Source organism: Dama dama, chromosome 1, assembly GCF_033118175.1.
Source record: "Dama dama isolate Ldn47 chromosome 1, ASM3311817v1, whole genome shotgun sequence".
Classification (NCBI taxonomy): domain Eukaryota; kingdom Metazoa; phylum Chordata; class Mammalia; order Artiodactyla; family Cervidae; genus Dama; species Dama dama.
Genome location: NC_083681.1, coordinates 61,807,992 through 61,832,454, shown reverse-complemented (window position 1 = coordinate 61,832,454; position 24,463 = coordinate 61,807,992). Strand labels below are relative to the sequence as shown.

Here is a 24,463-nt window from a genome sequence, read left to right as displayed (position 1 = left end):
CCGTCTTCAGGGAAGCCAGACTGTGAGGGGCCGGATGGCACGGCCACATGGTGAGGAACTGAAGGCTCCCGCCGTCAGGGACTGACTGCCTGAGCCTGGAAACAGTCCGGTCCCTTCAGAGACTGTTACTTGCCTCCACTTCATGAGCTGGCTCGTCACTTCATAGGAAAACCCAAGCCACAGTCATCCAGCTAAGCTGCTCCCAGATTCCTGACCCTCAGAAACTGTGTGGGATGTTAAGTATTTGTTGTTTCATACTGCTGAATTTTGGAGTAATCCCTTAGCCGCCATAGATAACTAACATAGCATCCTCAGGGAGCCTTTGAAAAATGCAGGCTTCAAGCCTCACCTCACAGTTGCTGCATCAGAAGCTGCAGTTTAGCAAGGCTCACCGCCCCCTCCCCCAACCCAGGTGATTCACATGCACCTTAAGTTTGAGAAGCTGAATGGGGTTCTAAGACACCCCATTCCCAGCCAAGAACATTGTTGCTGTGATTTAGTTGCTGAGTCATGATCAAATCTTTTGCGACCCCACGGACTGTAGCTCATTGGGTTCCACTGTCCATGGGATTCTCCAGGCAAGAATACTGGGGTGGATTGCCAGTTCCTCCTCCAGGGGATCGAACCCATGTCTCCTGCATTGATGGACAGATTCTTTACCACTGAGCCACCTGAGAATTCCTCGGTCAAGAATAGAAAAATTATGAATGCACAACTACCTCTCCCAAGGAAAGTCTTTTAATCCAGTTCATCTTGCGTCTTTCCTCCTCTGCCCTTTCTCATTCCCCTAAGGAAAGTCAGCAGCCTCTGTGCATCGCCCCACCTCTGCCGCCGGGTCCGCTTATCCTGCTGAGAATCCCACCCTTCTGCCCCAGACCTGGCACGTGGCAAATGCCTCCTGGTACAAAAAGCTCAGTAACCCTTTACAGGAAACCCCCCAAGGGAGTACTTTAGATGGGAACCCCCGGGAGAATCAGAATCACAGAGGCCAGATAACACTCCAGTTGGGAAAAGTACCCGAGGGATGTGTTGCCATAACATAAATGTGAGAGCTTGATTCATTTCCTTGATAGGGGGCCAGATTGCCTCTAGGGGTCTCCTCCCTTTGGGGAGTTTTCAGTGACATCAAAGGCCAAGTCAACATACTGGAGAGGTAGTAGGAAGAGGGTGGATGCGGGTGTTGGGATTTCAAGCCGTGAACATGGGGTCACCAAGACAACCTATATCTGGATGGTTTTTGTTGTGTCACTGCTGACAGTGTGTGCCTGCTCTGGGTGTGGGGTGCAGAGACTTCCCGGAGGACTGAAACTAGCCAAGTCAGGCCTTCAGACTGGGGGTGGGGGCGGGCAGCCCCCCCAGCAATGGGGATCGAGGAAGGAGCCCTGGCGGCTTCTTAGTCCAGGAAGGTGGCTCATGTGACAAAGCACTGTTACTACTAAAAACAAGTCCTTTTTCTTGAGACCTATGCTGGTGATGTTGGAGTGTTCTGGCCGGCTCTGGAACCCCACAGACTAGTTGGAGCAGGTGGGTGATGCTGTGGCTTCAGTTAGCCTTTTGGCCTGTGTTTTTAGCTAATCTCTACTGTGTACTTTAAAAAAAAATTGAAGTGTGGTTGTTTTACAATGTTGTGTTAATTTCTGCTGTATAGCAAAGTGATTCTGTTTTCTTTTTTTATATTTTTTCCATTATGGTTTTATCATAGGCTATTGAACACAGTTTCTGATGCTTGCTGTTTATCCACCCTATATATAATAGTCTACATCTGCTAACCCCATCTGCTAACCCCAACCTCTCACTCCATCCCTCCCCCTTACTTCACAACCACAAGTCTGTTCTCTGTGTCCATGAGTCTGCTTCTGTTTCGTAAATGGGTTCATTTCTGCCATGTTTTAGATTCCATACATAAGTGATATCATATGCTATTTGTCTTTCTCTTTCTGACTTATTTCACTTAGTATGATAGTCTCTAGTTGCATCCATTTTGTTGCAAATGATATTATTTCATTCTTTTTTGTGGCTGAGTAGTATTTCAGACTCTTCATGACCACATGGACTGTAGCCCACCTGGCTCCTCTATCCATGGAATTCTCCAGGCAAGAACATTGGAGTGGGTAGCCATTTCCTTCTCCAGGGAGTATTTCACTGTATGTATGTACCACACCTTCTTCATCTGTTCATCTGTCAATGGACATTTAGATTGCTTCCAGGTCTTAGCTATTGTGAACAGTGTTGCTATGAACACAGGAGTGCACATATCTTTTTGAATTATAGTCTTGTCTGGCTATATGCCCAGGAGTGGGATTGCTCATTCATGTTGTAACTTTATTTTTAGTTTTTTGAGGAACCTCCCTACTGTTTTCCATAGTAACTGTACCCACTTACATTCCCACCAACAGTGTAGGAGCGTTCTCTTTTCTCTAAACCCTCTCCAGCATTTGTTGTTTGCAGACTTTTTAATGATGGTCATTCTGACTGGTGCACTTTTATTTATTTATATTTTTTACTACAGCCAAATGGAGCTATTTTCCATTCTGCAAAAACATTGTGTGTTTTACATCTAGACCTTGAAGCCACTACTTCTTCTGCTTATTGTCTCCAATTTACATGACTAACTTCTACTCAACCTTCAATTCCTGGCTCTCTACCTCTGGGAAGGCATCTTAGATACCGCCACACTGATCAGGTATCCATCTGCTATGCTTATTTATTTATTTAGCTCTGCAGGGTCCTAGCTGCAGCATGTGGGATCTTTAATTGAGGCACGTGGAATCTAGTTCCCGGACTAGGGAATTAAATCCAGGATCCCTGCATTGGGAACATGGAGTCTTAGCCACTGGACCAGCAGGGAAGTCCCATCGTCTATGCTTTGATAGCATTCTCCCTTATATAGGTCCCTCCCATAGTTTTCCATGGCCTGGAGACTGTTATGCCCGATGTCCGAATCCCCGAGCGGGAAGAGAGAAGGCTTCCAAGACAATGCAACTCGCAAAAAGGGAAGTTTATTGCTGACTCGAGTCAGGGCTCCTGCCGCATCCAACGCAGTGGTGCGGGTCAGAGAGCCCTGAGCCCAAGCTGTTACACAAATTTATAGGGTGAGCACACGCTGTTGGTAGTTGGTTTAAGCGGATTGGTTACAAGTTTGCAGAGCAATTTCATTGGTCAAAACTTCGCGCGCGGGACTTTCTCGGGGGGGGGGGGGGGGGGTGGGGTGGGGGGGTGGGGGTGGGGTTGGGGGTTTCCGCCGGGTTCCTAATTTCATAATTGGCAAACAGCGGTCGGTGTTAAGCGAAAGCTGATTGATTGTATCCAGGTGGCCTGATAATCTTACCAACTAGGAAGGCTTACTCCTAATCTAAGCTGCGTTACTTCTGCTCGCCTCACAGAGACAGGGTACTTGTCTTAATCACCCACAGGCAGCACCTTGCTTTGCAAACAATAGATTCCTTTTTCTTTAAAGACTGAGAGAAGACAGCTTTATTCTTTTCTTTTGATTATTAATTATTACATATTTATTGTAAAAACTTCAAATTTTGTAGAGATGTTTCAAGACTAAAGTCCATCTTCTGAAAGTCCCTATGCTGTTTTTCCTCCGTAATTGCTGCTCACTTCTCTTCCCTCCTAGACGGGAAGCTCTGTGAGGGGCCATGTCTCAGCCACGTTCCATTTATCAGAGAGCTGGTGCTAGTGGTAAAGAACCCACCTAAATGCGGGAGACATAAGAGGCGTGGGTTCGATCCCATCCCTGGGTCGGGATGATCTCCTGGAGGAGGGCATGGCAACCCACTCCAGTATTCTTGCCTGGAGAATCCCATCAACAGAGGAGACTGACGGGTGGTAGTCCGTAGGGTCGCAAAGAGTCCGACATGACTGAAGTGATTTAACATGCACGCATGCCGGCACAGAGTCAGTGCTCAATATTCATGCTTCAATGAATACATGAATGAAGAGTCTCTGTGCCTAGAACAGTTCCTAGCTCCTAGGTACATGTTCCATAAAGGTTTACAGAATGAATCGTCTGCTGATCAATTTGTCTGGAGAGGTGAGGAAGTGGTGGAGATCTTGAAGGAAGACCCCAGAAACCTGAGGAGGCCCCTGGAAAGCGGAAATCACTCTGCCTGTGTCCTTCCATCTCACATTGGAGTCATTGTAGGCTTAGCTAGTGCCCTGCTTTCATCATGCTTGTTGCTTCTCTCACTTCTCTTGACTTGATAAATAGAGCTGAACTTTCTGGTCTGAAAGGTGCTGCGTTATTGATTCAAAAGCTGGCAACAGTGACCCCCGCACAGAAACATTTCCTGGGGATCAAATAACTGGCTCCTTTCAGCCCTCATCAATCTGCAGCCTGGCTACACGTCCATTTACTCTAGGACTTACTACCTGAACCCTAACCCTAAGTCCCCCAGGCCAGGGGATGGCCCGAATAATTTACTAGCATCTCGATTTCCCAGGGCTGTAATTTAGAAGGGCTTGCCGTTAGAGGGAAAACAAAGCAACATTTGGTTCACTCGAGGTTCTGAGTGGGGCTATATTCATGGAATGAAAATCATAATCCCACATCAAAAGTGCTTTTTACATAATTTTTCTTATCTGGCTTGCATAAAAAGCTAGAGATAACCATTAATATCTCCAGTTCATAAATAAGGAAATAAGCTGAGAGAAACTGAATAGATGGTCCTCAAGTCACAGATGCAATACTACTACAGATGATAATAGTAAATAAAATAGTAATACTAGTGTTTTTTGTCTTTTAGTGTTTACTGTGTGTCAGACTGCATTGAGTACTTTTTTATAGATAGTCTGATTAAATGGTCACACCATTCTTATAGATTATGCATGACTAGTATGTTCACCTGACACTTGTAGGTACTGAACCTTAAGAAAAAACTTAAGCAACTTGCATGGAAGAGGGAAGTAGTTCTGGTTCTCCTAATTGCTACTCTGTAAACTCCATTAGGAGAGGGACCACATCTACTTAGCCCTCTACTAAGCCCTCATTGCCAGCACAGGGCCAGAAGATGATAGGGAATAAGTGCCTAGTTCTTCTGCTTTTGAATCTAAAATTCTTTCTGATTTTCTTTTCTGCCTCAAACATGAAGAAGGCACATTAGTGCTATGTGTCAGAAGGTCAGTCAGACCCAATTTCTATCCATTACCAAGGCTCTTTTTCTCCTGAGCTTCAGTTATCTCACCAAGAGAATGGTCACAGTCCACATGCAGTACTGTCCAGGCACCCTGTGGGCCTTGACTGGAGCCCCCACGCCCCCCTGCAACAGGGGCATGACTACTTCTGAGACAGGTCAGCTGTGGTTCATAAAGTGGGTAAGTGGCTGGGTCACACAGTACCTAAGTGGCAAGCCTGAGATGGAAGCCACATTAATGCCAAAAGCAGACTCCACAGTGTCATCTCTCTCTCTCTCTTTTTTTAAAAAAACTTTATCATGTACAATAAACCACACAATTTGCCTATTTGATGTTTAAAATTCACTGGCTTTTAGCATAGTCACAGAGTTGTGCAACGGTCATCAGAATCAATTTCAGAACATTTCACTACCCAGAAAAGAGACTCCTCCCCCTTTGGCCACCTCATACTCCAACCCTACTATGCTTACTTATCCTTAGGCAAAGACACATCTTCTTTCTGCCTCTATAGATTTGCCTACTTTTGACATCTTGTATAAGTGGAATCATATGATATATGGTCCATTGTGACTGACTTCTTTCAGTTAGTCTAATGTCAAGATTCATCTAGGGTATAGCACACATCAGTACTTCATTCCTTTTTATTGCCCAATAATATTCCATTGTATGGATATACCCTAGTTTCTTTATCCATTCATCAACTGGTGGACATTTGGGTGGTTTCTGATGTTACCTTTCTTACCACTCTATTTGCCTCCCAGGGATGTTCTGAAGACCAAATAAAAGTTAGACAAGAGAGCATTTTCTATTCTAAAGTGCTGTCCAAGCAGGAGGCAGCAATTCTTAGTGAGCTGATGGAAACAAATGAGGGCAAGTTGGCTTATGTTTGTTTATTTGTTTCCAACGAGGCACAGTGTATCCTTCAGCAGTAGTTGGAAATTTAGTGAAGGACTGAGAACTGTTTGTGTTCTTATCATTGCTAGTGCCTCTTCAGCATGCCATTCTGTGATAATAGTTTCTATCTTGACTTTTATTTTTTGCTATAAAACAAATGATAGCAAGTGACTCTTTAAGGGAATGTTTTTTATTTGGAGTGATTCAAAAGTCTGGCATTTCACTTTTATGGAAAACAAATCTATCTTCTGTCACTAAACGAGGGAATTGTTGACTGGAAATAATCTTACTAAACCAATTAAAAAAAAACTATTCATGGATCTTTCTCATCAGCAGCTCAGCAATTCATATATCTTTCAGATATCAGAAAGGGCTAATCATGTGTGTGTTACTAAGGAATCCACTGTGTATATTTTGTAAACACACTTAGATGAATCCAAGAAGAAAACCAGGACAGTTGGGAAACTTGCATCCTCTTTTCTTCCTTATCCTGGGGTGAAATGAAACAGAAGTGAGAGATTATGTTCTTTAACTCATCTTAATTTAGCGAACTAGGAATTGTTTCAACTGAGTCCATAAAGATGGCACATGCTGCACAAATATTCCTCATATATAACACAATTTTGGGTTAGGTGTTGTGTTTTTTTTGGCAGTCAGTATGAAGGCAGTGTAAAAACGTTCCTGTAAAATCCTTCCTGTTTTCAGCTAAAGGCTGCTTCCACTATTTTCAGAGGAGCCTCTACATAATTGAACAGATTTATTGGGTGCTGACTGTGTCTGACAAAGGGCATGGAGATAGACGTATGAAGAGATACCAGCCGGAGCATGAGGAAGGTGATCATCAAGACAGGAAGAAAGAACTAGAGTGGGGCAGAGGGAGAGAGAGAGAAAAGAGGAGAGGCTTTGTTGGGATAGCAAGTAGAAGGGCCAATGAGATGTGCAGAAAACACTAACAGTTAATATTGTTGTTTATATGTTTACTGTTTGCTAGATACTATGCCAAACACTATACACATATTTTCTCATCCAACTCATGACAAGTGGATATCACAAGTCGGTATCATTATTAATGCCCTCTTTAAGATGGAGACTTACTTGTCCAAGTCATACCCTTATGAAGTCATGGAATTCAGGCTGAGTTCTTAACCACAGATTGAAAACACCTCTCGGTCAGACAGAAACCTGCCTACTCAGGATGCTCCATATAAGAGAGTAGATACTTTCTTTTTAAAGGAAAATAAAGTCCAATTTTCTTACTGTAAATTAGACAATCTATCTTGGAAATCTAGGTGTTGAATATGAAAAGATCAGAGTTTTACACTTTCACCATTTGAGTATTTTTGGGATGCACATGTTATTTTGGTGGCCCTGGGTAAGGCTTGGAAGAGGGTGACTTTTATCTCTAGTGTTCAGAACTGCTCACTCATTCTCTATCACCTTTCAAATGACCATTTGGCTGCCCGTTACGCCCAAGCTGTCCTGTGTCTGGATCTGCTGTTTATTTTCTGAGGTTATAGAGGAAGTAGGATCCAGAACTGGAAAAGACTGAAGGATATTATCTGGTCCAACTTTCCCATTTTGCAGATGAGGAAAACTGAGGCTCAGATGAGTGAATCACCCCAACTCACAGTTGGATAATAGGTCTTCAGTGGTTGTTCCTTCTTACGTATAACTGTTGTTGCTTTTCAGAGAAACATGGAAGGGGCTCTCAGAATCCCGTAATGTCTGAGATGAAGACCACTGGTAGGTCTCAAGATGATTTAGGTGATGTTCAACAGCATTTAACTTCCTGTCAATCCTGGTTTAAGTCAAGGAGATAATTTCCATTTGGCCCCTTGTTTAACACCTAACACTTGGTAATCTTTCTTCATAACAAAGAGAGAACAAAACTCAGGCTCAGAACCTTTCACAGGCAACTAAACAGCAAGATTCTCATAACCTTGCTTTGTTTTCATTGTAGTTACTATCATGCTACAAATTTATGGCAAATGATACTGACTCTCTGCTTACTGTACTGATTGACACAAAGTTTCCCCTAAAATGTATCTATTGATGTTTTTAAACATTGATTTAAACTCTTAAGCAAGTTATATTGCAGATGGTTCACACATATGACAAAAATCTTCATAATGATAAGTAAATGACTTACAATCAGGAGACATTGCTATACCATTTGAGTGGCAAATAGTCAAGATGTGGGGCCCTGAACAGGCCCCTGTGGCAGGCTTATCTCAGATCACACTGCCTAGCTCTTGCCTACTATGAGAAGGGCCATCTTTGCTTGAAGATTAGGGATAGAGTCATGTCGACAATCACTTAGCCCCAGGATCCTAACATTCCCTCTGGTGTGTCCATTTGTTCCTCTGCACCTCCAGTCCTGCAATAACCTCCAAGTTCCCCTCTCTTCCCGCTGTAGACTCTGACGCTAAAGATGCCGGATATCTCACAGGGAATTACTTCACACGGAAGAATGGTGAGTCACCGTGGCCTCCGGGGCCAGACTTCAGTGAATGAAAAAATGCTGTGTGGGGCGGCGGAATGACGTTGGCCTGGGGGCTCCTGGCCCTGCATCTCAGGAACTTGGGGGGCCTCCGTCTCCAGGACCCAGTTTCCTCAGCTCTACAACTGCTCCACCAGCCAGGAGAACTGTGAGCTCAGATGGCTCTGTCCCTTATTTATCTTACCTACCGGCTCACAGGGAAGGTGGGCTGAAGAAAGGAAGAAGAGGAGAGAGGAAATGGTGAGGGGACAGGGGTTTTCCTGATCTGTGAAACAAGAGAGACACATGTAGCCAGTTAGAGGTCGAGACTCACGGAGCTGTTGTGAGGATTAATTAATTAAGACAGTGTCTGATCATGTCATGCTGCAGCGCCCAGCACACAGTAGGTGCTCAAACGTGGTGGCTCGTCTCATTGTCATGGGACTGGTGAAGAAATGAGCCAGCTTCTAGACACAGTGGAGGATGCTGAGAGGCAGCAGGCTTCACCCAGGGTCCTCGAGTGGTGGAGTCACCCCTTACCTGGACCCGATGGAGAATGGGCCCGTCCCCTTCCCCTGGGTCTGACCAGGGACACAGGGCACAGTCAGAAAATTAACACCAGGAAGAAAGTGAGGGGTTTGGGGGCCCCTGTGTGGAGAAAAAAACATGACTAGAAGCCAGTCAAAGGTCAGGAAATCCATTTTTTTTTCTCTTTACAGATCTATAAGTTTAGAGGTTTGTAAAGGTCAGTGTTGTTTTTTTAAAGTACCTTCAGGATTTACATCCCGAGTAACACTTGGTTTCCTCCGTGGTAAACATGAAGATCCAATTAGTTTTCCCTATAATTCAAAGAGATCCGAGAAACAGGGACCTTTCCGGTTGGAGTCAGTTTGGCTATAAAGTTTCTTGCTACATTATTCTGAGGATGAACTTTAATCCATATCTTATCTCCTGTTTGAAAATGAACATCCCTTCTCTTCTTATCATAATGTTTCTGCTTTCTTTTTCACTTTTCCCCCCTTTCCTTAGGAGCCTTGGCCGTACTCCTTTTTGGCAGTTAGAGTGAATTCTTCATACTCAGTTATGTGCCGCACTCAGTTACCTTAAGAATTTTTCTCCCTGTCTTGACTCCAGAAGGCATTTTAAGGTCCTGTCAAAGCAGAATGTTGCTGGAAGCCGAGCTTTCTGGGCCCCGATTCTCAGTCTTTTACAGCGATGTGAAATGGTGATCACTGAATATTTCTCTTTTTTATGGCATCTTTGGCCAGGGATGAAATCACTATGCAGCCGTTCCATGAACCCTGATTACGAAGGCTGCTTCTCAGTCTGGGTTTCTCCCTTTCCCTCTGGGCTTACTAAACCCATCCAGGTCTCTCCCCGGGGGACTGTGGGGTGAGGTGGGCAATCGCCAAGTACAGACACCTTCCAGGGTGAGATTTCCCCCCACCACAGGCTGTTGTGCTGCCCTGACCAGGGCTAGTTCTGGATTCCTGGGGTGAGAGGATTGGGGTATCCTTCACCTCCTTTCATGGAGGGGGAGAGTCAGTGCTCCCGGCCCTTCTGAAAGGCAGGACTGACCTCTGAGTAACAGATCTGTCTGTGAGCTAAGGAGTTGAAGGGCTTGGAGCTCTGCAGCCATCTTATTTTATTCTCTTTTGACCAAGCTCTTCAACTACCAGATAGTGTCTTGTACAGACATCATTTGGAAGATCTGATAGGAGACATGGGTCCTCTTTAGCATAATCCCTAACTGACCTGGGATCCTGATGATCATAATACTTAGCATCTACCTACCGAGTGTTTACTATGAACAGGCCCTGGAGAGGCACTTTACACGTATTACCTCATTTAATCTTAGACCAGATACTATTATGGTTTCCATTTTGGACATATAGAAACCAAGGCACAGACAGGTTAAGTAACTCATCTAAAGCCCAAAAGAGTAAGTGCCAGAGCATGGCACACGAGGCAGTTCAATACATCTTTTATATATATATATATCTTTGATGAGGGAAGAAATACATCTTTTATATATATATATCTTTGATGAGGGAAGAAAAGGATGGATGACCATGTGCACACCTAGCTCAGATGGCTCATTTACAGAGAAGTTTTTACTTTGCCTCTAAAAAGATTGCCATTTGGTTTTCCTCTTTGCCTGTCGCCTAACAGTCCAGAGAGAAAGTATATCAAATCAGAATGCTTTCTGAAGTTGCAAAGAACAGAGAATCCAACTCAAACTGACTTTAATAAAGGAGATTTATGAACTCATGTAATGGCAAGTCCAAAACTACAGTGATCCAGCACCTTGATGATGGGTTAGCTTTTTTTTTTCTGTTTTTCTGTTCTGCCTTCTAAAGCGTGTACTTCTTCCAAAGGCTGATTTTCGTCATGATGGCAAAATGGCTATAGCATTCTAGGCTTCATATGTGAGTAGTTGAGAAGGGAAGAGAGCATTTTTTTTTCAGTATTCCGAGCAAGATCCGAGGGTTCACTTTTGTTGGACGACGTAAATTGCAGCTAACCCTTGAATCTATCTCCATTCAATGCCAGGGGAGTGGAATTTATTGACTGAACTTAAGCCAACCACTGATCACCCCTGTAAACAGGGGCAGAATCTATTTCTACTTCTACCACATGGGACACACAGAAGGCTGGATACCCAAATAAAAATCTGGGTATGGTCAAAAAGGGGAGAACACTGAATGAGCACTGGGTAAATAATTCATATCTTTGAATCAATTAAAGATAAAGCATGCCTTTGGTTGAAAGTGACAGAATGCCAAATGACTGAAATGTAGATGATTAATCTCACTTTGTATCAAATGTAAAAGTAGGCCATTCCAATGGGTGTAGTGGCTTAATGATATCTCCTGTGACTTGAGCTTTTTCTCACTTTCATACTCAGCAGTGGTCATCAATGGCTGCTGGAACTCTTGGCATTACCTTCTCAAGGTGCCTAAACAAGAAGGAAGCAGAAAGGATGGAAATAAAAAGTCTCTCTACCTATGCATCTTGTCTGTCACTGAGCTAAGAAAACCTTTCTCTCAAATCCCCCAGTCATCTCTCTCTTCATTGCTACGGACCCGATCTGGATCACATGGCCATCACTAGCTGTACAGGAGGCTGGGAAAGTGAATACTTGCAATTTCCAGCCTCTGTCATGGGAAGCTGGCAAGGAAAATAGTTGGCCGAGAATGGCCTTGGGTAATCATCTACTAATGTCTTGTTTTGGTAATTTTGTGCAAATGAAGTGAAGGACTGTCCTAAGATTTTACTAGTATCCATTAGAAAGAATAATACCGAGATCTGGCTTAATCCATTAGAGAGAAAATACCAAGATCTGGCTCAGTCTCAAAGTACTTTTTAGGAAAACTCAGACTCAGAGTAGTTAGCATTCATCCGTACTATCTTCAAATACAAAGCTCAATGCAGCATTAGGTATTCAAGTGTTGAAATCAATGAGAGCTTTATCAGAAGCACATTTAGGCATCAGCCTACTTCATATTGTCAGCAGTCAAGGAACACCTCACACCTAATTAAAAATCAGACGTCTAAAGTAGGCCTATAAAAATTGGAAATTCCAATACAGACCGTTAATTAATCTGGTTTGCTTTTTCAAGATGGCAAAAATATTTCTCTACTAATTAATTGCCTCATCTTCAGGGCTATAAGCTCAGTCTCAAAATACATTACAAATATCCTATCACTCAATAAATTGCAGCTAGTATCAGCAAAATATTTTTGGCTTATTTGAGGACTGGCGCAACAAGGCCAAGAAAGTGACTCAATAGATTAGAGAAACGGTAGAGTGAAAGATGCTGAGAACAATCTGATTACACGAACATACATCCATTATGTTTTCAGTTTCGAACTATTCCAACTGTGGATATTTTTTTTTTTCCTCCTGACTTCCTTTGAAAAACGACATGAACAAATTTTTCACTGCAGTTGGAAGCAGACTCTGTTAGAAGAAAGAGGCCAATACCCGGGGAAACGGTGACAAATGAATCTGCTAGGAGGAAAGAAAAACTTAAAACATTCAGAGAGCTGAGCATCTAGGAGTAATTGCAGCTTGGCTGGGCAGGGCCAATGTAGACTTACATTTAGTTCTGACTCACAACCAACATTTCATGGTGCTTCAGCATTTATGAGACATTTTTACTTACACTGCCAACTGGCCCAGGTTCTAATAAATCTCCACTAGAACATATTTGGTGTGTACAATTATACTGGATGTAATAGGTATTATTTTTGGCAGCCCAGCAGTTTATTCCCCATCTTCCCTTTTCTGGCAGCTAACTCAGGTCTGGCCAATCACAGTATCCATTCACCTGGACCCACTGAGGGCCAATCGGCATTTTCCCCTGAGATTCTGATATATAGCCAATAGAGTTACTCACCCACCTCATCAGCACCCCATGCTGCAAAACTGGAAAGTGAGACTGAAGCTGTAGAGGAGAACAATGGGAGATGGAGAGAGCTTAGCAACTTTTTTGGAAATAGGATCAATCTTTGCCTGAGGCCAGACCCCTCGGGATATCCTAGCTAGGTGAGCCAAAAAATTCCATTTCAGGCTTAGCTAGTTTGGTCTGAGTGTCGGTCACTTACACACAAAATCGTGATTGATGCCACCATTTAAACTGTGTACAATCCATCTTTGCAGGTTTAGCTAGAATTGAGACTCTTTGATGAAGTCTCCCCTGATGACTCTCACTGACCCTTCTTTTTTCCAGTAGCCACATCACTCACTGATTGTACCAGCTGGCACAGTGTCAGATGTAATCGCAACATTCTATGATTTTTCAAATGTCTTTTCAGCTGTGTTGTATGTAAAGTCTTACGGGAATGGAAAATACAGTCCCCAATTAACAAACAGGAGAAGTTCTGAAAGGACTTTTGGAAGTTGTTTGGTTTGAACTTGAAATACATGTCTCCAGAGAAGTAATATAAGCAATGGTTAAGTTCCCAGGCTAGCTCACAAAAGCCTATTTTTATGAAAATGTGTATACAATGGCAGAGAATCACAGAGGAGTCCTGCAGAAAACTACTGCTTGGGAAAAAGTAGGTTTGATTGGAGAAAACCAGGAGGTAGAAACAGACTTTTCAGCACTATCTGGAGAAGCTTTAGAGCTGTGTTGGTCTTCTTTCTTAAAAATTAGTTTTTATTTTTACCAAATTATATATATCCACATTGTTCTCCAAGGCTTACCACAAAAAATAGCAGTTCCCAAACTACTCCATCTCCTCAATTTTCTTATTTATTTTTGGAGGGAAGTACTTTTAATCTTACAGTTGTTTACTTTGGTATTTAACACATATGTCTAAGCCACTTCTTGAGTTTTCTTTTTTAGGCATTTTCTGTTGATTTCCACGAAGGCATATAAGCATTTGGCGTCCATCTTCACCTGCCCACCCTGGTACACAACACTTACACCCTCATCTTCTTGATGCAGGTCTAGCATAAAACTTTGGTTAGATCAACATTTAGTGTTCACGTTATCATGACTAGATAACACACAATTCACTGCTGAGCCATGTAATATAAAAAGTATGAAGATTACTTTTCCTTTGAATCACAACTCTAAGTTGTCCTAGGAATAAGAATTACATTATTTTCTGTTTGTCTCATGAAGTTTTTATGTAATTATTAAAATTTCATTAATTTTTATTTTATTTCATTTATTTCATTAATTTTATTAATCATTAAAATTATTAAAATTACAAAATTTCCCCCAGTGGGCTCTGTATCTTGCCAACAAGTTTGGTAAACATGATGTCCTTTATTGTCAACTATATCTTTTATCCCTGAGTCCTTTTTTTTCATATAGCTAATGTCCAAGAATTCTGCTTTGTTCTCATTTCTGCTTTGTGTTTTATAAATAGCTTGTTCTTGTTTCATGGATGCATATATTCTTTTATTTCTCTGAGAACTTTAATGAAAAAATACTGGTTTTCTTCTCCCTTAATAGCCTTTGTCTTTTCTGTTTGTTCTTACCACCTCTTTAACGTTAGAATCTTTCTTCTAACAGCAACTGATTCTTGGTATTCAAGTGGGGCAAAAAAAAAAAGAACTAATTGGGAGTTGTGAGGATGGGGCTTGTCAACTATGGGCTTCACCACAGGGTGATATTATTGGATCTGATCATAAGCCTGTCGTGTCAGCATCTTTTCTCTTTGTTGTTTTGTTGTGGACCATTAAAAAATAATCTTCATTGAATTTGTTATCGTATCCCCCTGTTTTATGTTCTGGCCACGAGGCATGCGGGATCTTAGTTCCCCGACCAGGGATCAAACCTACATGCCAAACCCACATGTCCTGCGTTGGAAAGCACATTAACCACTAGACTGCCAGGGACGTCCCTCTTTTCTTTTTGGCTGGCCAGATTCATCAGAGAAGAATTCTACAGCCTCCTCTTTAGAAGATATACGTCAGGCTTTCAACCTACTAGAGATCAGGGCTTGGGCTGTATCTAAATTTTCATTTAATCCTTTTGTTTTTAATGCATTTAGCCTCTCCAGTATTTTGCTGGGGTAGGACACAGTCACCCAGCTGTAATGACTTGGAGAGGTTATCAATTTACTTCAATAGACTTCCAATTACAGTTCTATGTTCTGTTTCCCAGTGCTGCAGTGCAAATTAGGATTTTCAGAGCTCACTATCATCAGCTTGGGAGTTTGATTTCTTGGGTCTTCTGTTGGTTACCACTAGACTTTTTACTTTTTTTTTAACAAGAATGGAGCAATTGTTCATGTTGCACTTTTCACTTTACTCATCAAGAATATCATTCCAAACCAATAAATAGTTTCTAAACTACACTCATAGTTCTCTTGTATTCCTTCGTATAAATGTACCATCATTTATTTAACCCACTTTCTACTGCTGGATAAATTTGGGTTATTTCCAATTTCTTTATATTATAAGCAACTGAGTTTTGAGTGTTTTTGTTGCAAATATTCTGTTTATGCATTTATTTCCTCAAATTCAGTTCAGTGCTACTTTTGATAGTACTATTTTTGATAGCTCATTAATCCCACAGGATGTTTTGTGAAATAGGCTCTGCAAACCAATGTGTTTGGAACTGCTGAGATTCTGTGTGCATCAGTATTTTAAAAGCTCCATAGATGCTTTTGTTGTGTAGTTCAGTTTGGAAGCCATCTTGATCACAGACTCTGCTTCCATTTCACCCAAGAAAAGCTGTGCTAATTGAGGCTGAGTGAAGCAGTAGAAGAAAAACTGGCAGGTGTCTTAGTCCCTTTGGGCTGGTATAATACACCACCATTGACGGGGTAGCTTATAAATAACACAAATTTCTCACAGTTCTGGGGGCTGGGAATTCCCAGATCAAGACACAGGCAGATTTTGTGTCTTGTGAGAGCCCAGTTCCTGGTTCATAGGCAGCCATCAACTAGCTGTGTTCTCACACAGCGGGATGGATGAAGAAGCTTTCTGGGGCCTCTTTTACAAAGGCCCCAAATCCAAATACCAAAGGTCCCACCTCCAAATACCACTGCACTGGGGTGGGGGGGTTTGTTATTGCTGTTAAGTCACTAAGTCATGTCCAACTCTTTTGTGATCCTATGGACTATAGCCTGCCAGGCTCCTCTGTTCATGGGATTATCCCAGCAAGAATATTGGAGTGGCTTGCCATTTCCTTCTCCAGGGTATTGTCCCAATCAAGAGATCAGACTGCATCTCATGCATTGCAGGTGGATTCTTCACAGCTGAGCCACTGGGGGAACCCTACACTGGGGTTTCAGTTCAGTTCAGTCACTCAGTTGTGTCTGACTCTTTGAGATCCCATGGACTGCAGCAAGCCAGCTTCTCCGTCCATCACTAACTCCCGGAGCTTGGTCAAACTCATGTCGATTGAGTTGGTGATACCATCTAACCGTCTCATCCTCTGTCCTCCCCTTCTCCTCCTGCCTTCAATCTTTTCCAGCATCAGGGTCTTTTCAAATGAGTCAGTTCTTTGAATCTGGTGGCCAAAGTATTGGAGTTTCGGCTTCAGCATCAGTCCTTCCAATGAATATTCAGGACTGATTTCCTTTAGGATGGACTGGTTGGATCTCCTTGCAGTCCAAGGGACTCTCAAGAGACTTCTCCAACATCACAGTTCAAAAGCATCAATTCTTTGGTGCTCAGCTTTCTTTATGGTCCAACTCTCACTTCCATACATGACTACTGGAATCACCATAGCTTTGATGAGACAGACCTTTGTTGGCAAAGTAATGTCTCTGCTTTTTAATACACTGTTTAGGTTTGTCATAACTTTTCTTCCAAGGAGCAAGCCTCTTTTAATTTCATGGCTGCAGCCACCATCTACAGTGATTTTGGAGCCCAAGAAAGTAAAGTCTGTCACTGTTTCTTCCCCATCTATTTGCTATGAAGGGATGGGACCAGATGCCATGATACACTGGGGATTAGGTCTCAACAAATGAATTTGTGGAGGGCAGGGGGGCGGGGGTGGTGGTGGTTAGGAGTCAAATCACAAAACATTCAGTCTCCAGCAACAGAGCAAGAATATGTGTGGCTCAGAATGACAAAGAGCCCAACATTAGTTGTTGTTCACTGGCTAAGTCGAGTCCAACTTTTTGCAACCCCATGGACTGCAGCATGTCAGGCTTCCCTGTCCTTCACTAACTCCCAGAGTTTGCTCAAACTCATGTCCATTGAGTTGGTAATGCCATCCAACAATCTCACATAATATCACCCATCTACTTTATTATCAGTATGTGCTCAGAGCTCTATACAGTGGGAAGTAATGCTTTTGGCATAATTTCGTTTAAAAAATTCATGAAATAAGGAAATAAAGCACAGTTTGTTTGGAACACAAACTTCATAATCTACACTTGGGGGAAAAAAAAGAATGCTTAATACTGTTGAGAGGGAGGGCTCCAGATGGGAAAACAAGCACCATTTTAGCAATGTCAAATAAAGGCCAAGTTTAGTAATTCTCAAATTATAGTGAGCAGACATTTCACAAGGCAAGCTGTTAAAAATGCAAATTTCTGGGCTCATGGCTCTTAATCTAACTTGTCAGCTATAGTATAAGCTCTAAATCCTGAACATACAACAAGGATTCCCCCAGGAATCTAATGGAGGTGGTCTGTGGACCAAAATTTGAGAAACTGGTGTAGGCGGTATTCTGCCAGAAATCATTAGAGTAGCTTTAATCTGGAAACTTCTCTAGAGTTTACTTGTTAATTGTCACAGGATCTTGGGGTTAAGTCTGAGAACACTTTTTCCCACCAAACAGGGCACCAAGCCCAGAAGATGTGCTGGAGTGATCCACTATGGAGGGGTTTTTACAGAGCCCAGGGTGTTAGGCAAACTTTTGGGATGGGTTGGGTTTTCTAACCTTGTCTGTTTGGCTGTTTGTTTCCTGAAGTCACTTAAAATTCATGCAGTCCCTCAGAAAGCAAGGCTGTCAGGCTGAAAGGCTATCAAGACCCTGGTAACTGGGCTTTAAAAAACAGCAGTTAGAGAAAATGAGAAAACAGGCCGGTCTGATGTTTGGTCCCAGGAATAGGAAATAGCCACTCAAAATTCGGAAGTACATCTTTGGGGGTCTCTGTTCCTCTCTGCACCTTAACTTTTTGCGACCTGACAACGCTCCTCTTTTTCCTGAGGCCTGTCTCCTACTCTGAACACTTAGAGTCGGATCAAAGCGCCAGCACGCCCTTTGACCCAACTAAGTAGCCAACGCCCTCTCAGAGGCTGAGCCGGATTCGAGCTTCAGGTTGCGGGGCGAGGCTCTCAAGCTAAGCCCCTTGCCGGGCTCCCTAGTCTCTCGGGTCGAGTCGCGGGCAGAGAACCGCACAGCGACCCCGCGCCGGGCCGCCCCGCGCCCCCGGAAGCTCAGGCTTTCCGGCGCCGGGCTGCGGCGGCCTGGGCGGGCGCGCTGTGCGCCTCGCGGCCCGGGTCACCGCGTCACTCACGACCGGTCCCCACAAGGGCCGTCCCGGTCTCAGGAGACTCGAGCGACACCGGCCACAGAGGGTAAGCGCTGCGCATCCGGCGGACACTCTGGAAGCCGGCGCGGGGCTGCGGAGGAGCCCCGGGAGGGACGGTCGGGGTCTCCGGCGGCTCCTGCGGCAGTCTGCTCCGAGCCCGCCGCCAGCCCGGCTTTCAAGTTCAAATGCGCGGGGTCTGTGCGGCTTCCCTCGGCTCCTCTTCCGCCAGGCCTGGGGGCCTGCGTGGCACGGGGCGGGAATGTCCCGGGTCACCGGCTCTTTACCCCCCTCCCCGCCCCCAGCCTCTCTCTGCCCTTGGGCACCTCGCCCTTGCCCGGCCAAGCCGCGCGCCCGGCTCGACAAGGTCACCCCCGCTTGCCCGCCCGGGACCAGCTGCCTGCTTTCTCTTCGCTCAGCTCCGAGTTCCCTCTAGAAAACACACCGGAAGGGGGAGCTTCGGGCCCAGAGAAGGCTTTTCTGGCCAAAAAGGCCCGCCTCCCGCGCACCTGGTTTTAATAAGAGCCTAGGGAGAAATATGGCCGGGGGGAGCCTGAGGGCTCCCCAAGAAATGCTGTCTAGAGCGAGAAAGAAGGGTGCGCATGAGCAGGCGCACTCGCTGCACAGGGGTTGGTGAAGACCTCGTGCACTTTTCAACTCTGCGGCTTGGAGCAGATGTAAGATGGTAGTGATGTTAGAAACGGGATATAAACAACAGTGAAAAACACATTTATTAACATCGAGGACAAGAAGACCGCACAGTGGTGCACAATGTATTCTTTTCTCCCCAGTCTTAACAACAACAACAAAAGGAATACTGAAAACAACCCTACCCCTGTCCTATATCTCCCACTGCCTAAGGCCATGTGCACACATACTTTTTACATAGTTGCATTTAGAGGTACAGGGCATTCTTATTTCAAATTCTAGAACAGGGAGGTTAATTACATCCTAAGAAAACAGAAGCCTTCATTAGTTCTGAGAAAAAGGTCTCTCAATACATGAGTTAGAAGTTAAAGATTGTATCACACTTTCAACCTAAGTTATAAAAGTTTAAAGGATAAAGGACATGAAAGGCTTTCTTTAAAGACCCTTGTGAGACATGTAAATATATATTCACACACATTCTTTTTGCATCTTAGAGCCAAGAACAAATTTTCCAATATAGCACTTTGATCTTCGCACTCTAAAGAACTCAAGTCTACCTTGTACTAGACTTTAGAGAACATTAATTTTTCAGAAAACATTTCTTAAACCCCCAATCAGCATTAAATCAGAGACCTCACAGTTGTACTGATGTTCCCTCTGCTTGGAGTGATTATCTCTTGCCTTTGCTTTGCTTGCTGGTTATTCAGATCTCTGCTTTCAAAATCCATTTCCCTGCCCACCCTCATACAACAAGGATATTTTATTTCTTCAAAGCTCTTATCATGATCTGAAATTATTAGATTATTGTGTGCCCCTACTGTGATAATTTAAGGAACTTTGCTCTTTTACTTGCTGTTATTAATAACATCCTAGAACCATACAAGCCACTTCCCAGAGTCTACCAGGACTCATATTTAGTAAATACTAAAAAAAAAAAAAAGAAAAGGAAAAAAAGTTCAGAGTATAGAGCATTTGCCTTGGGAGCATTTGCTAAGTGAATGTGACCCTCAAGGAAACATCTCCTGGTCCCCCTACTGCCCCCCCCCCCACCTCCTTTTCCCCTGGGTAGCTTGGGTGCAGCTGCCGTGTGACCCACTGGCTCTTCTAAGCACCCCACCCATGGTGACCCTCCCAGCCTCAGGAAGTAGGCCCTGGAGGCAGCTGGGGCTCAGGCAGTTTTTTGGGGGCCCAGACTTTGGACTAGAGAGCGAGTGGGATTCTCCCCCAGGGGCCTGGGACTTCTGGCCGCACACAGCCCCTGACCCTTTTAGCACTTCCTAGCGCTTGGCTGCATGCGAGGTTCCCAAGTTCACAGTGGGAGGTGCCCGTGAAAGATGCGCTGTTATTGTTGGACTCCCAGCGCAGGGAGTAATTAGGGGAGTGACATGCGCTCAAGCCGAGGCCTTTCCTTGTGGGCTGGGTCACTCACAAAGCTGCGCCTGGCCTCTTGCTGGCAGAGGCTGTGGATTCCTGAGGATTCCTACGTGGTTCACTTCTCGGAGGAAGCCTTGATGAGGAAGAGGCTGGGAGTGGGGGCAGAGAAGTTTGGAATTTCCCGTGGTTCCTTGGGGATTGATTGTTGTTGAGAACCACCCTGGGCAACACCAAGGTGGAGTGTCTGGGTCTGCTGGCCTTTCCTCACGGCCACTCTGGGCTCCCAGGGTCCCTCAGGCGGCCCTGCACGTTGAGGGGTGGGGTTAGAGACCGGGGGCAGGGAGGAACCGGGGGAACTGCAGTTGCAGTCGGAGAAGCAGCTTTTACTGAAGCGCTGTAGGGCCCAGCGTGATGTTCGGCAGGTGTATGCTTAATAAATGTTCATTCAAGTATGCAGCATGAGAGTGCGCTTTGAACTGTATTTCAAGCCTGGCTGTGTCGGTGGACAGGGACTCCGGCGGCCCACTAGCAAGCAGGGATTGTGTTAGTCGATCAGTCGTGTCCACATTTTTGTGACCCCATGGACTGTAGCCCACCAGGCTCCTCTGTCCATAGGATTCTCCAGGCAAGAATACTGGAGTGGGGTTGCCATTTTTTGCTCCAGGGTATCTTCCGGACCCAGGGATCGAACCCAGGTCTCCTGCATTGCAGGTGGAGTCTTTACCATCTGACCCACCGGGGAAGCCCTTAAAACCTAGGAAACAGCGGCCCGCTTCCTGGGTTCAAATCCGGGTGCCTCCACCTGCAGACTACCCCTCGGCATCTCTGTGACCCACAGTCCTCACGTTTAAGAAGGAAAATATTATCTACTTCATGGAGTGCTTATGATGGTTAAGTTGGAGTAAATTTTGGAAAGTACCTAAAACCTGGCATATACTGCTGCTAAGTCGCTTCAGTCGTGTCCGACTCTGTGTGACCCCATAGACGGCAGCCCACCAGGCTCCCCCATCCCTGGGATTCTCCAGGCAAGAATACTGGAGTGGGTTGCCATTTCCTTCTCCAATGCATGAAAGTGAAAGTGAAGTCGCTCAGTGGTGTCCTGACTCTTAGAGACCCCATGGACTGTGGCCTACCAGGCTCCTTCATCCATGGGATTTTCCAGGCAAGAGTACTGGAGTGGGTTCCCATTGACTTCTCCGCTGGCATATACTAGTGCCAGGGTAAGTGCTAAAAATGAAAACAAACAAACAAACAAAACACACCAAACAGTGTGGGAAAGGTAACAGTTACCTCGTAGGGGAGAAAAGGTGTGGGAAGGACACACTGGACATTTCAAAAGTAACTGTCATCTTTCTCTTTCTTAACCTGGGTGGGTATGCGGGTTTTGTGATGTTGCTATTTTCTGTACATCTTATAAATGTTTTAGTAACTGCTTTATATATGATAAAACATTAAGATTGCACACTCTGATTCTCTTGTACTACGTTTTAACACACAGGACCATTGAAGCATTAATTTGTGTGACCCATCTTCTTTTTGCACAACCTTATGAGGGAAGAATTATTTTTATTTCCAGTTTACAGATGTGGCAACTGAGGCCAAATAAGTTGCTTAAAGTCTGCATAGATAAATAGGATATCTTAGTTTTAAATCAGAGTCTGTGTCCTTAACTGCTGTGAGTGATTAGTTTCTTGCTGATATAACAAGTTGTATTTGCACTTTATTTTTTTTTTTCAAACTGAAGGTCAAGTTTAAATTTAATGACTTTGGTATTAACTATACACATACTAGTAAGTGCTAAGACTTAAAATCTCCCTGTTCAGTTGTGACTCCAGACAGGATCCAGAGAGGAGTTCTAAAAATCTCTTCTCTGGGTTTTATGGAGACTTTCTTTACCCTCCTGTGTTAGCCTCTTAAGGCACTGCGTCAGCCTTAAAAGGGCACTGGAAAGGGCGAATGAAATTCTTTACTCTATCAGTGATCCACTAGCGTAAATTGCACACTGTGACTTATCTATGTGACTTGGGATAGTCTCAATTGTGTGAAACCAAGTCAAAATATAGAAATAAGCTGGATCCAGAAATGACTGATTGCAAACCCTCTACTTCAAATTTTATGTTCATCAAAACTGCCTACTATTCTCAGTAGTTCACTTAATAAAGAGAAATGCTAAAATGTTGGACATTTTAATTTAAAATAAATGCTTATAAAATGAGATGCCACATATATATGTGTATATATATATATATAAAATGTCACTCATTATAAAATGAGATGTGTTTTATTTACTCTTTATCTAAAAACACATATGAAATCTTTCTGTAAAACATATATTGGGATTCCATCTAAGATTTCAACAGAAGAAAGGTCCAGGATGCAGGAAAAAGAATATTGACTATAGCTGGCTTAAGACTATAGTAGAGATTTAAGAATTTGATAGTGTGAAACAGGGCTAAATGTCATTCAACAGACATTTATTAAATGTTTTTATGTATAAAGCCTTGTGTTAGGCAGTTAGGGAAAATACAGAGATGAATAAGACAGTTTGATATTCAAAGTTGTAGTCCTTCAGTGTGTAACATGTTGGATATACTGTTGATTGTTTTGATATGTGACACTAATCAAAGCTGATTGTATTATGAGATCCAACAATTGAAGTGTTTGGGAGAATGCAAAGAAAAGATCAGTGATTTCACAGTGATTCTAGTGTCTGAGCTGGACTTCAGAGTTCATTGAAGAGCGCAAGTGGGTGGCTGGTAAGAAATCTTGAGGCCTGTAAATAGTTGAGTTGACTAGAATGTTAGGTGGAAGATGAGACCAGGACAGGTTGGAGTGAAAGGCTGAGAGAACCTCACTGAGCGGTCTGGCCTTCCTTAGCCGTTTGGCCCTGGGAGCCATTGAGGGCTCCTAAGTGTAGTTGTGATGTGCCCAGCACTTTGACCTGACCTAGAACCATTCTTCTGATGGTGGTTGTTAAAAGGGAAGAAAACAAGATGTGGAGACCAGCGAGGAGGCTTTGGGGATAGTCAAGCGGGATGATCGTAAGGATTTCAACTAGCATGATGGCAGGAGGCATAGGAAAAAAGAAGTTTTGATGGGAGAGGAGGAGCCAAATTTATAGTTTGAGGACTGATGGTATATATTGGCCAAAGGAGAAAAAAAAAAAAAAAAAAGACTCTGAAGATTGGAGATTGGATACCAGTGACAAAATAGAGAAGAGGAAGAGCTAGGGACATTTTTAAATGATCAGCGGGTGAGGATGTGAGAAAGCTGGAGTTGAAATTTCTCTTCTGCAGGACTTCTCGGAGCCTTTACAGAATGTATCATGCAGCATTACCCCAGCTGACCCCAGAACACAGTTTGGAAATGTATCAGGAGACCAGGCCTGCAAGGGAAGAGCAGACAGAGCACCATGTTCCGTTAACAACATCAGTCCCACAGTCCAGCCAGGTCACAGCTCACAGGTCGCCTCACCCCCAGGACACTGGGTTCTGGGACCCAGGTCAGTGAGCATCTGCCCCTCTCTTCAGGCTGCTATTCCAGACACTACTTGCCTCAGATTTATAGCAAAGGGAAAGTGCGGCATCAAACTTTGAATGGAAGATGAGTGAGAATTTCACACTTGTTCCTGAAGGGCTGGGAAATTTGGGGGAGATTTTGAATTTCCTTAGGAATACTTTCCTCTTCCTTCTGATGGGCTAGAAGAGGTGGAAGCCCTGTTTCTATTATTTGTCCACTTATTTAGACACTGTTTTCTTTAGAACAGGGTTTTGAAACTTCATGTATGTGTTTCACACCAAATCACCCAAATGTACTCATCTCTAGGTTTGCTGCAAGCTCTCCATTGACGGGGACATCAGTGTGCGTGCGTGCACAGTCGTTCAGCCGTGTCCGACTCTTGGCGACCCTGTGGACTGTAACCAGCCAGGCTCCTCTGTCCAAGGGATTTTTCTGGCAAGAATACTAGACTGGGTT

General features: G+C 43.9%; 1 protein-coding gene and 1 non-coding gene across 3 annotated transcripts in view; one reads left to right on the top strand and one right to left on the bottom strand.

Annotated features, from left to right (window-relative positions):
* Positions 1–18,329: 18,329 nt before the first annotated feature.
* The window catches only part of LOC133062397 (uncharacterized), a 191,263-nt gene continuing 185,129 nt past the window's right edge, over positions 18,330–24,463 (top strand). The window contains exon 1 of one of the 2 annotated variants that reach the window (XM_061151346.1): positions 18,330–18,515. Coding sequence is in view for 1 of the 2 variants with exons in the window: in XM_061151339.1 (XP_061007322.1) it covers positions 23,855–23,990 (136 nt within the window). In the remaining variant the exon portion in view is untranslated. Of the gene's footprint in view, positions 18,516–23,832; positions 23,991–24,463 lie in introns of those variants that run through there. The other variant, XM_061151339.1, reaches the window with a different exon arrangement.
* LOC133064942 (small nucleolar RNA SNORA26) lies at positions 22,310–22,432 on the bottom strand. Its single transcript, XR_009694778.1, has one exon. It is a non-coding gene; the product is annotated as a small nucleolar RNA SNORA26 (small nucleolar RNA).